The sequence below is a fragment of the Trichechus manatus genome, unplaced genomic scaffold (assembly GCF_000243295.1).
Source record: "Trichechus manatus latirostris isolate Lorelei unplaced genomic scaffold, TriManLat1.0 scaffold00001, whole genome shotgun sequence".
In the NCBI taxonomy this organism is placed as follows: domain Eukaryota; kingdom Metazoa; phylum Chordata; class Mammalia; order Sirenia; family Trichechidae; genus Trichechus; species Trichechus manatus.
The window spans coordinates 38,790,419-38,804,304 of NW_004443937.1; the positions used below are offsets into that span (position 1 = coordinate 38,790,419).

The following is a 13,886-nucleotide window of genomic DNA, read 5'->3' on the forward strand; positions in this document are numbered from 1 at the left end:
GGTTGTTAACCATTGTCATAGGGCAACATGTGTACTAACTGTTAATTGAGAAACTATTTGCTCTGTAAGCCTTCACCTGAAGTGCAATTAAAAACAAAAAAAAAAAAGAGGATCATTTCCTTGGATCCTTAGTCTCTAAGATGGCGTATTCACAGGGTTGCCAGATAACATACAGAACCAAACCCCACCCATTGCCATCAATTCTGACTCACAGTGACCCTACAGGACAACGTAGAACTGCCCCACAGGGTTTCCAAGGCTGTAAATCCTTAAGGAAGCAGACAGCCATATCTTTATCCCAAGGAGTGGCGAGTGGGTTCGAACCCACGACCTTTCTGTTAACAGCTGAGTGTTTAACCACTGCGCCACCAGAGTGCCTTCAAGATACAGAATGCTCAGTGAAATATGAATTTCAGAAAAACAAAAAAGGTCAAAACCTTTTAGTAGAATCACAGGGCCCTCAGGCTAAAGTCCCAGGTTCTTATTTATTTACTTATTTAAAGTCTAGGCACCCAAACAATGCATGGCAACCCCATTTTGTAACAAACTTCAGAAGACCCATTGCATAAATATTTGCTGTGCATACGCATTTTGAAAAGGAAATCGGCCCCAGTGCTCTACCAGCATCTTAAACCTCTGCTCTCCCCAAAGTTAAACATCAGTAATGCAAAGGGATAACTGCATCAAACCCCGCCATTTCCTGACACCTGAGCTTCCTAGCAGCCAAAACTCAATGGAAACACAGAACAATTTACCAAATAGCATCTGGGAGAAAAGTTCAGCACTGAAAGCAGGGGAGTGTGGCTGGTACGGTTAGGAGGGAGCAAAAGCTGGTTCACAGGGCCTGCACGGACTTACATGGAGTCCCTGGGTGGTTAATGTGCTTGGCTGCTAACAAAAGGTTATAGGTTAGAGTGCACCCAGAGGCACCGTGGAAAAAAGGCCTGGCAATCTACTTCTGAAACATCAGCTGTTGAAAACCCTATGGAGCACAGTTCTACTCTGACACACCTGGGGTCGCCAGAAGTCAGAATTGACTCCAGATCACCTGGTTAACTGACTTACATAAGCACCTGGGACTTTGGCCCGCGGGTCCTGTGATTCTCTTAAAAGGTTTTGACCTTGCAAACAATCAGGTTTGATTAAAAACTTTGTCACTGCCCTGCGGAGACTGGATTGGAGACAGGCAGGGCTGGTGAGAGGTGAAGGCAGCCTGGGAAGCTGGGGTGGAAGGAAGTGAACAGCCGGGAGAGCTCTGTAGCAGGTGGTGGAGGTAAGGAGGGTTGGGAGGAGGTTCCTCAGGGCTCAGGGCTCCTCCCTTGTCTTTATGTCTTTTGCAGCCACCACACAAGGAAGTTGGTGAAGTTGCTGCTCTGCGCCCCGCCCTAAGCAGGGAGCCCCTTTCCGGAGCCTGTGGGGTGTCCCGTGATGACGCCGCACAGCCCATACCTGTGTCACGGGAAGTAGACACGCAGCGCTGCAGCTTCTGCTGCCATTTCCTCCTCTGATCTCCAAGAGGCTGGGGAGTCCTCTTCTTTGTCGTGTTTCTGGAGCTTTGGAGAGAAAAGCAAAAAAAATGGACAGGCTCATTAATGGGCCTTGGCATCCCCTGGAACAAGTGTGATGGGCCTTGGCATCCCCTGGAACAAGTGTGGAGGGAAGACTGAGCACAGTCAGCAAATTAGAGGCCTCTAGGTGTGTGTGTGTGTTTATGGTGTCAGTTGCCAATATTTTTAAATGGGGAGGTTTCACATAAGAAGCCATATCTCTAGCTTCTGTAATAAAAGAACCAGATGAGGCCGCACTGCAGCCATTCAGTCTTGTAATTGTCTGCTGAGGCTAGGGAGTGGCCTCCCAGATACTTTTTTCGGTGAGATGTTCTGCCATTCACCATAATCCCCATTGTTCTCTAATGCTTGGTGGGCTTCACTCACTTGTTCCATTTCCCAGACCCTGAAGGCATTGAGTTTGCCTGCTGTGGCATAAAGAGGCCCGGTGGTGGAGTGGTTAAAGCACTCGGCTGTTAACTGAAAGGTTGGTGGTTTGAATCCACCAGCTGCTCTTTGGGAGAAAGATGTGGCAGTCTGCTTCTGCAAAGAAAGATTACAGCCTTGGAAGCCCTGTGGGGCAGTTTCGCTCTGCCCTTTAGGGTTGCTATGAGTTGGAATCGACTCGATGGCAGTGGGTTTGGTCTTTGGCATAAGCACGCCCCATTCTCCGTCATTCCTCCAAAGGGGTCTGTGGCTCACCAGGGTCCTCTGTGTCTTAGCCTCTTCTCTACGAGCTTGGAGTTGTGGTCAGCAAACCGAAACACCCCCAGCCCGTGAGTACTGAGTATGCCCATTAAAGAGGCTTCAAGGAGGCAAACTGACAACACTCATCAAAATACTAACAACTGGCCTCAGTCAACAGGGTCATTTTAAAATCCTCTTCAGATACCCATATTTATTAAGAAAACATCTTGCATATTTCTTAGAATTGAAATTTTACTCACTCTATATGTAAATCCGTCAGAGAGAAACAGGATGTTTTCAGAACTCTCATGAGAAGAGCTCAACTTCCCCCCTTAATCTTCTATTGCAATTCATTTTTGTTAACTAAACTTGTTATCCCTGTGTGGGGCTCTGACACTGTAAAATGCTGAAGGTATAAGTTCCTCACAAAATGCATGGTGTAGTATTTTGTGTAAGTGATTTCAAAAGATTGCGGCAAAATGTTTTAATAGCGTCAGTGACAGCTAGTATTTATAACGTGGAGGGCGGTTTCTTCCACACACATTACCTCATTCAGTCCTTATCATAACCCGTAAGGCAGGTACTATTTAACTCCATTTTATTGATGAAGATGTTGAGGTTGGGTTCGAGCAGATTCATTCACCTGTCCGAGATCACCCAGCTTGTTCACAGTAGCGCCAGGGTTGGACTTTAGCCAGTCCCCAACAACTTTTGCCTTTTTATCTATCCTGGAAGATCTACAGTGCCATCAAAGAGAGAACTTTTCCACAAATACCGCTACCCCACTCCACCTGGTGCATGTACACAAAAAGCTAGAGCTTTTGAGACGAATCTTGTCAGCACAGCAAAAAGGCAACTGAAACAGTCGAGTTTGACATCTCCAGCCCCAGACACCCCACCCTGGCAGTTTGCAGCAGATGGAGAAATGTCCCTATTTCTTTCAGCGCAAACTTTGTTACAGAAGGCAAGACACTGCAGGAACGAGCGCCTGGCTCTCCCGCGGAGCTGTATTTCCACTCGGAGTGAGTTTGAGTCTAACTGCGGTTCATTAGCATATAGCCGGGCCACAGACATGTTTATGAGGGTCAGGGACCTTTCCGTCAGAATCTGGCTGCCCGCATGCTGGTTGTACGTTTCGCCGCATAGGTTTAATTCTCCTTAGTGGAAGACAACCACGTTAGGGAGTCATTTCCTTCCTCGCAAAGGCAGCTGTGACGCAATTGCTACAGGCGAGTCAAAAGGAATTGCTATTCTACTCAAGAACTAATTTTCATTTTGCTACTAGCTTTAGGGCTATTATAAATCCATCTTGTAACAATTCAATAGGATGACAAAGAACGACGCAAAGCCCAGGAACTAGGACCTCCCCTCTTCTGGTGCTCCCATCGAAAGGCACAGAAATCAAGCATGAAGTGGCCCCCATCAGCACTGATCATACCAGATGAATCCAAATAATTTAGAGTCTCTGAACGTTAATGCCTTCCTGGTGATGATTAGGCGACTGTCTGTTATTCTCATATGCCTCACAGATGGCAACGTTGCGCCAACGCTTTGAGGTTGTTTACGAGAAATAGGAAATAAATAAAAACTAATCATAGTTGCAAAGTTCTGGTGTATGTGGCTTTAGAACTTCCGACGGTTCCCTCCTGAAAGTCGCAGAGCTGTACACTCTTTTAGGACAGTGGTGCTTAACCCGGACTACCCGCTGGAATCACCTGGAGAGTTTTAAAAAATATGGACGTCTGTGTCCCGCCCCAGAGATTCTGGTTTAACTGGTCTGGGGACCACCTGGGTTTGGGAGTTTTTAAAAACTTGGCAGGCGATTCTAAGGTGCAGTCACTGTTGAGAAGCAATGCATTTGGGAGAAGTGAAGGCATGCTAATATGTGTAGATGGAGCCTGGAGCCCTGGTGGCACAGTGGTTAAGAGCTACAGCTGCTAACCAAAAATGTCGGCAGTTGGAAGCCTCTCCTTGGAAAGCCTACATGGTCGTGATGAGTAGGAATCGACTCTACAGCAGCAGGTTCAGATGGAGCCCACACACATAAATAAATAACATCTCACTTCTAAGTGTGTTGTTTGCAACACAACCAACAGTATCCAGCCTGTCCTTTGCAAACCCTGCTCTTGAACTGCTTTTTTACTGTTTTATGCTTCTGTCAAAAGGGTGTTTGGGGCTTCGGGCCACAAGGCTTGTCACAGCGACACTAGGATGTTGATCCAGCGTAGGGGCCCCGAATGCATTTGCAATCCTCGCAGGAACAGGGAGCTAAGGAAGAGCACTGATGGGCAAGACTTGGGTCCTACATGAACCACCCAGGTGACTTGGAAATTGAACATGCTGCAGTTGGAGCAGAGCTCAGCTTCCCTGAGGCAACCCAAGAACCCAGTGGTGGCTGTGGTTGCCCTGGCTAACAGAGGGAAGCCCTAATGATCTTAAACCACAGCTTATCCAAAAGGCACTGCCACTTTGCCTTGGGGAAGCTTTAATGGAGGAGTTACACTTCAGATAAACTTTCCTGTTTCGCTTAGGCTGCCCTCAGGGAAAGGCAGTGACCATTTGTTAACACACTAGGTATTTATTCTGTCCTTGCAATGCCTTGAGTCTTCCTACAGTCCTGCTGCTGTGTTCTTCATACAGTCCAGCTTCTTGGATTATTTGCTCAGCATACAGATTAAATATCAGTAAGTATGAGGAAAGGATACAACCCTGACACACACCTTTCCTGATTTTAAACCATGCAGTATGCCCTTGTTCTGTTCAGACTGCCTCTTTGTCTGTTTACAGATTCTGCTTGAGCACAATTAAGTGTTCTGGAATTCCCGTTCTTCATAATGTTAACAACTTTTGATCTGCAGGTGACACAACCTTGTTTCCTGAAAGTGAAGAGGACTCGAAGCTTACTGATGAAGATCAAAGACCACAGCCTTCAGTATGGATTACACCTCAACATAAAGAAAACAAAAATCCTCACAACTGGACCAACAAGCAACATCATGATAAACGGAGAAAAGATTGAAGTTGTCAAGGATTTCGTTTTAGTTGGATCCCCAATCAATGCTTATGGAAGCAGCGGTCAGGAAATCAAAAGACACATTGCATTGGGCAAATCTGCTGCAAAAGACCTTTTTCCAGTGTCAAAAAGCAAAAATGTCACATTAAGGACAAAGGTGCACCTGACCCAAGACATAGTATTTTCAGTCACCTCATCTGCATGTGAAACCTGGACGATGAATAAGGAAGACTGAAGAAGAATTGATGCCTTGGAATCATGGTGCCGGCAAAGAATATTGAATATCTCATGGACTGCCAGAAGAATGAACAAATCTATCTTGGAAGAAGTACAGCCAGAATGCTCTTTAGAAGCAAGGATGGTGATACTTGGTCTCACATACTTTGGACGTGCTATCAGAAGTGATCAGTCCCTGGAGAAGGACATCATGCTTGGTAAAGTAGAGGGTCAGTGAAAAAGAAGATCTTCAACAAGATGGATTGACACAGTGGCTGCAACAATGGGCTCAAGCATAGTGATAATTGTGAGGATGGCGCAGGACCGGGCTGTGTTTCATTCTGTTGTACATCGGGTCACTGTGAGTCAGAACCGAGTAGAGGGCACCTAACTGCATAACAGCAACTGCAATGCCAGGGGCTGGCCTTGGAACCAGACCACTGAACAAGAAGACGGGCCCCTTCACAGTCCTCATGGGGCACCAGGTAGAGAGGATAGACGCCAGATGGCTAATTACTAGACAGATGAGCCTTACCAAAGGGGAAGGCGACAGGGTGGGGCTAACCTCGTTTGAAAGTCAATTTAGTTTCACATTCTTATAAAGAGCTTTTGGAGAAACAAACTGTTGTGAAAAAGAGTGATGGGGCAGGGTTATCTGAGACACATCAAGCAAGGCCTCTCTAAGAGGGTGAGGTTTAAGGCCAGACTTTAAAGGGCCAGATCCTTAACCTATTTATGCCTCAGTTTCCCCTCTGTAAGACGGGGGTAGTAAGGGTTGTGAGCAGAGTCCATGGGTGGTGCAGACAATTAGTGTGCTCAGCTGCTAACTGAAAAGTTGGAAGGTTCGAGCCCACCCAGAGACACCTCAGAAAAAAGGCCTAGTGATGTACTTCTGAAAAATCAGCCATTGAAAACTCTATGGAGCACAGTTCCACTCTGACACACGAGGTCACCAAGAGTCAGAACTGACTCAAGGGCAATGAGCAGTGATGTGCCTGACACAGAGTAAGCACTATGTAGTGTTAACTGCTGCTGCTATTACTGCTATTATTATTCCTAGCTGGATACGCTGTGCCCTTGACGGTGGCCACTGACCACACCACAGAGGCTGTTTCCATGAGTCTAAGTGCCTTTATGATCTTTATGGTTACCCAATGACCTGTATCTTTTGAACCTTAACTATTGTGTAAAAGGATTAAAAACTATAATGGTCAGAATTCCGATCCAAACCAACTAATCTAATGAGAGATCCAAGTCTGAGAAGGAAATTTAGCTCCTTCAGCTCTAAGATGACTTGTAATAATATCTACTTCTCAGGGTTGTTTTAAGGTGTGGATAAATATCAACGGAGGCTCCCAGGAAAGGGTTGGGGTTCTGGAGCATGTGGTAATGGTCAAATGCAGTCAACATTACCCTGAGAGTATGATTGCCAGATTTAGCAAATAAAAATATAGGATGTGCCGTTAAATTTTTTTAGCGTAAGTATGTCTCGCACAGTATTTGGGACAAACTTATCGTTGTTGTCAGGTGCTGTCGAGTCTGTTCTGACTCATAGAGAGCCTACGTACAATAGAGCAAAACACCGCCCAGTCCTGCACCATCCTCACAGTCACTGTTATGCTTAGCCTATTGTTGCAGCCACTGTGTCAGTCCATCTCATTGAGGGTCTTCCTCTTTTTCACTGACCCTCTGCTTTACCAAGCATGATGTCCTTCTCCAGGGACTGGTCCTTCCTAATAAAACATCCAAGTATGTGAGATGAAGTCTCCCCATCCTTGCTTCTAAGGAGCATTTTGGCTGTACCTCTTCCAATCCGGCAGTCCGTGGTATGCTCAATATTCTTCGCCAACTCCATAATTCAAAGTCATCAGTTCTTCTTTGGTCTTCCTTATTCATTGCCTAACTTTCACATACTAAAAACTTACTCATTGTTTCTGTGAAATTCAAATTAACTGGGTGTTGTGTATTTTATCTGGTAACTGGACAGAGGAGCCCCCTTAGAAAGGTGCCACAGGAAGTACCTGGGTTGCATTTGGCAGCCGGGTTGTCTCCGAGCATGTGCAGTAGCTCTGAATCCTGGGAGAGACAAAAAGGCCATGCAAGGGGAGATCAGAGTCAAGGCTCTCGCTCTGCACACTGCGTGGAGGGCAGAGTAAGTCACCAGCACTTTCTAAATCCCATAGCTCATCAACTCTAAGATACACCGTGTTTCCCATTTTAACATCTCCGAAACCAAACATGTCTTACAGTCAATGCTGTGTCGTCATTTACTTGGCAGTGTTTTTCTTTCTCAGTAGTACATAAAATAATAGCACTCCTGCGAGTCAACGAACTATGGTTCTCCGACTCTCCTCCCCACAGAGAGGTCCCATACGTTCTAAGTTAAACCTGACTGCTTGCAGCATGGCCAGCGCCATCCGTATTTCTTTCCCTCTTCCATGCAACAGCAGAAGTTGAAACCGTTTTCAGACGCTCTGTTCTTTGGAAGCCAGCACGTGACAGCGTGCCAAGACTTGAACCAAACTCTTCATTCACATTCAACAGACTGAAGTCTGTGCTGGCTTCTCGAATGGGAATTCTATACAGCTTTGAAAAGAGATTATTAAAAAAAAAAAAAAAATACCTGCAGTCATCCCACTTTATCTGCCCGAAAATTTCGGGGAAGGTAGTGCTAACAGGATTTCTGCTCCAAATACCGACAGTGTGTTGATTGTGACGTGGCATCCCTCCTGTGCACTGACGGCCTCACCAGAAGGCATGCAGGGTAATGATTATTCCCTGATGCATTGCTCATGCTGCCTTGGCTGTTGACATTTCTACAGCTCTATAATGGAATACAGTAGGAGGAATGATTCACAATAATTTAAATGTTTTCTCAGAACTTGCAACTAACCTTTAGTAAAATGCCCAATTGTCTTCAAAGGAGGGGGAAAATGAATGCCGCTATCATCTTCCAACACTTCTTAAAGAGAAGAAAGTAGCTGAGTATAAACTTGGCTGTTGTTATAAAATATAGTCATGTATTTAGTTATTATCGGTTTTATAAAACAGTATCAAGAACAGAGAGATTAAATACACCATTTCTATGGGTTGATGGTTCTGTTTAGACAGGCATTTACAGAAAGGGAAATAATTGCATTAAAGAGAGAAGTAAATACTTCAGTTTTTAGATCCTCTTCTCTGTTACTACTTTCAATTCAAACCAATGACCATTTGTTGGGCACATGATACGCTCCAGGCACTCACTGTTCTAGGTCTTATAAAAGACATAGAGATGAGTGAGCTAAAAATCTTGGCCTCCCCACGTCTTCTCACCCAACAGGGTGGACAGATAAGCACATCAATAATCTACTTCAAGTCAGACTGGGATACTTATTGGACTAGAAGTTCCAACAAAGTGCTCTCAGAATATCTGGGAGAAAGTAATTCTTGCTGGTAGTGGGGAAACTGAGATTGACTTTAAAAAATCGAGGATTCAGAATGGACTTAAAGGATGGTGATGGGATTTGGAAGGAAAGAGTTATCCTGGGCAATGGGAACAGCTTCAGCAAACACGATCCCTGCGCCAGTGGTCTTGCAATTTGTGCCCATGCCTGGCCTCACCTGATCGCGGCTCCCTTTGCTGGTGAATCCCGACTCAGCTTTCAAGGCAGCTACCAGCCATCATCAGAGTTTACAAGAGAAGTGACATTCAGTTATCATTAAACTTCCTTTGTTTAAAGATACGACATGTGCTCCTGCACCCTGGAAGATGGTCTCCAGTCCTACAAGGGCAAAGCTACAAGCAGCTTTGAATCCTATTGAGGGGAAAGTTATGTCCTTTTCAATTGCCTTTCAGTCCTTCTGACTGACCAAGAAGAAGGTGTCCACTGGCACTAGTAAGTCCTTAACATGGTGCCAACATGACCTCTCGAATAGAAGATGCTAGCTAGCAAGAATATAATGTTTCTTGTGTTTTTATCATATTTATTTTTAGGGTTACAGCCTCTCATTTATGGCAAATGATCTCGAGTTTCCTTATTAAAGTAAAATTATTTAACTTAAAAATGAGTGTCAATTTAAAAAATACATGTTAAGGTTAAGTAAAATGGCCTGGGAAATATGGCATTAACAGTTTGGCCCACAGGCAGGGAAGTACAGGCTGAGGTGGGACAGGGGGACTCAAGGTGTGTGGCTGAAGCAGGAACCTTCTAGGATGGGGTGTGGTATCATAAGAGTATTGAAGAAAAACAGAACAGTGATTTACAAGGATGTAGAACCTTAGTTAGGGTTTTGAAGGAAGGCCTCACTGAGGAAGTGACATCTAAGCTGAGATGTGAACTATGAGAAGGAGTGGGCTGAGCAAAGAGCTGGGAGGAAGAGTATTTCAAGCAGAGGAGAGAGAGTGCAGAAGCCTCGACGAAGAGGAAATTGAGTGGTTTAATAATTGACTAGAGGAGTGAGGGAGAGGCTGTGTGTTGGACAGGATGGGAGATCATCGGTAGCCTGTAGGTACCCCTAAGACATTTGTATTTTGTTTGAGGGGATGAGGCGATATCAAAGGGTCGCTGTTGTTGTGTCCTATCAAGTTGCCTGTGACTCAGAGGGACCCTACAGGACAAAGTAAAACGGCTCCACAAGGTTTCCTAGGCTGTAATCTTTATGGGAGTAGATCACCAGGTCTTTCTCCCATGGGGTGGCTGGTGGATTCGAACCACTGACATTTCAGTTGGCAGCCAAATGTTTAACCATTGCACCACCAGGGCCTCTTGTATTAACAGGGTTAGAAGCAGGGAAATAAAAGAACTGGAATAACTTTTCATAAAGAGCGTCCAGGCTGCAAAATGGATTAGAAGGCGACAGTTACTGCAGCTCCTAGACAAGACATGGTGGGAGCTTCGGGGGCATGGATGAGGGAGGGGGCAGCTGGTATGGAGGGGTGCTCAGTTTTCCCACAAACTAGCGTGGTGGTGAGTTACCACCAATGTTGGAGTTAGCGAGAGGGGCTTGGCCCCTCCCCATAGACAGGCCTTCTGTGGCTGCTTCCTTCCTGGCCCTTGGCGGTAAAGCACACATTGATCCGGGTTCCTCTGCCAAGGCTCCTCTGAACCAGTGTGAAAATCACTCCATTCCCACCCAATATGCACCTCTCTTTAATCATAAAGAAATAAAAACTAGTTGCCATCAAGTGGATGCCGACTCATGGTGACTCCATGTGTGTCAGAGTAGAATTATGCACGACAGGGTTTTCAGTGACTGATTTTTCAGAAGTAGATTGTCAGGCCTTTCTTCTGAGGTGCCTCTGGGTGGACTTGAACCTCCAATCTTTTGGTTAGCAGCCAAAATCATTAAACATTAGCACCACCCAGGCACTCCCCTTCAATCACACACTTCCCAAATCCCCGAGAAGCCCTCCCTGGACCATGCAGAGTGGAGTCTAGTTGTCTCTCACAATTCTGGCTGTTTTCTCACATCCACACCCCCATCCTTGCAGCATCCTGTCAGCACGCTGTTCCTCCCTGACACTGCTCCTCCTTTCTCTAGGTACTGGGTGTTGACAGATCACGCCCCACACAGGACTCTGAAGGTGTCCTAATGAATCACTCCTTGCTTTCACTTGAGGTAGATGATGATCTTGGACCACCAACTTCTGCTGCCTTAGAAGCCCTGAGGTTCTTTAATCATTTTCTATTTGCGAAAATAGATCACTGCCTCCCAACAAGGGATCCTGTGAGCTGAAACCCTGGTTTAAACCCTAGGTTGTGAGAGGTCCGAGTGAAGCTAAGTCATCTGGTTTCCCCTGTTCACAGGGAAGGGTCTGGAGGCCCCTCCTTTGCCCTTGGCAGAGAGAACTTCAGGTAATCGACAGCGCAGTCACCATTTGATTGGCTGCTGAACCTCTGACTTAAGCATAAGTTACATGAGTAGAAACAAAAGTTTTTAGTGCTGCCTGTGGGGCCAAACTGCTGAAATAAACGCTTGTATTAATTAGTGGCATCCCACTTTCAAGGTGTATAGAGTGTTGATGTTTAAGAATTTGTTACCCCCCAAAGTATTTATTAACAGGAAAATCACAGCCCTGGAAAATAATTATGCCAAACCACTCAATTGCTTATCCAATTATACGTTACAGTATCACATTGTCAAGCTGATTGCCAAAGTCGAGTATGAAACTTTGCCAGCATCACAATGTGGACCAGATATTACTCACCTGACTGAATTGAGAATGATCTTCAGAGCATCCCATGTACCCTGTAAAACCTGAACAAACCAAAGGGGGTAGTTCAGGTTTGCTGAGTACAAGGCTGCCGTCAGAAAATTACTTTAACTGGTTGAACATTACGTTTGCAGTTTGCCATTGAAAACTTGTTAGGAGCAGCTCAGCAAAGAGCAAGGGTGACGCCTGGGCCTGTGCAGAGCTGATTTCAGTTAATACATCAAAGGAGTCCCTTCCTGCCAGGAGGCAATCAGGGAGGCTCACCGGAAATGTGTATCTGAGAAAAGTAACCCCCCGGACAGAGCCTCCTGGAGCTGCCACACTGCTTCCTGGCTGGCCACCGTTTAGAATGTTCATACAACACAGTGTCAGGGCAGTTAAAGAACAGAAGGAGTCAGGAGCTGGAATATGAGGATCTCCTGGGGCTGATATCTGATTCGCTGCTTTTGAGGAAGGAGTCCCTGAATAGTGCAAACGATCAGTGCCCTCAGCTGCTACCGGAAAGGTTGGTGGTTGGAGTCCACCCAGATGTGCCTCAGGAGAAAGACCTGGAGATCTACTTCTGAAACATCAGCCATTGAAAACCGTAAGGAGCACAGTTCTACTCTGACACACACGAGGTTCCCATGAGTCTGAGTCAACTTGACAGCAACTGTTTGTTTTTCTTCCTTATGAGGATCATCGGTATGGACAGAGTATAAACTTGACTTATTCTGACGACACTCGTTGCTAAAATTTCTTCTTAGCCTGATACAGTGAACCTGGGTTTTGTAACAGATGAGGCTGATGTTGCCTAACAGCTAGGAGTCCCGTTGGCATTTTGGGTGAAAACTCCCTTATGGCAGAAGCTTACCAACCAGGGTTTGGTAGAGAAATCACTTGAACTCACCCAGCAGGTTTTTTGCTTTTGAAATTATAATAAGCCCTTGGCCATAGTTACTTTGGTGACAAGTGTCCTGTCTAGTCCCCGTGTTTATGGTGGAAATTATACCAAATCACAGCCACATCCACCTCTGTATCCCCACTGCTTGCTGTGTCTGACGCCCAGTAGACTTCACAGAAGCATTTGCCCAATGTGCCGCTAAGCTGCACGTCCCTCCCAGTATGTTGGCTAAGCAAGATCGTCAGCCTTATTTTTCAGATGACACACCTGGGTCTCCTAGGAACTCAAGTCACTCAACTACCATCGCATGGCTAAGTAGAGGCAGTATTTGTTTGGAACAGAAATAAGGTCTGCTGGCTCCTTGTGCTCTCCCAGATCCACTCAATGAGCTCTGTGAACTTTCATTGGGTTAGCATTTCTGAAGACACGGCTGATAAAGTTGCAGATGGAACGCAACCTCCGAGCTGGGATCCAGGTCCAGCGAGGGCACCTCCCTGACGAAGGGCCGATCTCACCTCAAGGTAGTTGTCAGGGAATTGTTACTAGTGCCGCCACCTCAGCCCCGCGCCATCCCATCTGAGCTCTGCCGGATCTTCAGCAGTAGGAGATTGGTGAAGCCGTGGGAACTAGAGATTCAGCCTGATTTCTTCCCACCTCCAGGTTTTTGAAAACGTGCTCCCTGAGAAATGAAATGAAACTCCTTCTGAAGATGAGCTTGTGATGGAGCAAACTTCGCAGAAGAAAATATGTATTCAAAAAGCAATTTCCTTGGCCCGTCATGTTCTCTAAGTCCCTTTTTCCTGTGTGTAGGATATTGGTGTTTGAGTAGAGTGTTCTCCTTTCATCATACAGTGATGTCAACCCGTGAGCCGCAGAACGACGAATGGGAAGGGGCATAGGGCCAATTTCCACTTCCGTTTGAATCTCTTGAACATTTTGTTTCATATTTGCTCCTGCTACATACAACACGGCTTGTTTTCCCAAAGGTACCCTACGGAGCCTTTAGAAGCACAGTCCTGGCGACATCCCTCTCCCTGAGGAGGGTGGCATGTCCGAGCTGTGAGGGGTAAGCAAACACGCAGCCAGGCAAGGGACACAGCACAGACCCAACACCAAGCAATTACAGACAAAGCATCAGAATACTTCTCAACACAGTATTCCAGGCGGCAGCAAGCAGGCCCTCAAAACGAAACCCATGTGCAGAAAGTGAACCAGGCTGCGGGTTTGCACCATCCCCGTAGACTAACCAGAAGACAGTGAATTTCCTCCAGCATTTGAAGCTCATTTCTCTGCAGAACTCGTTCAGTTATTCAACCGCCATGAATATGTCTACCATGTGCTGGC

At 45.9% G+C, this 13,886-nt stretch overlaps 1 protein-coding gene across 1 annotated transcript in view; it reads right to left on the reverse strand.

The window, feature by feature from the left end:
- Nucleotides 1-13,886, reverse strand: part of FHIT (fragile histidine triad diadenosine triphosphatase) — a 502,502-nt gene that overhangs the window by 28,650 nt on the left and 459,966 nt on the right. The window contains exon 4 of the mRNA XM_023727690.1: nt 1,450-1,553. Within this exon, the coding sequence (XP_023583458.1) occupies nt 1,455-1,553 (99 nt within the window). The 3' untranslated portion in view covers nt 1,450-1,454. The remainder of the gene's footprint in view (nt 1-1,449; nt 1,554-13,886) is intronic.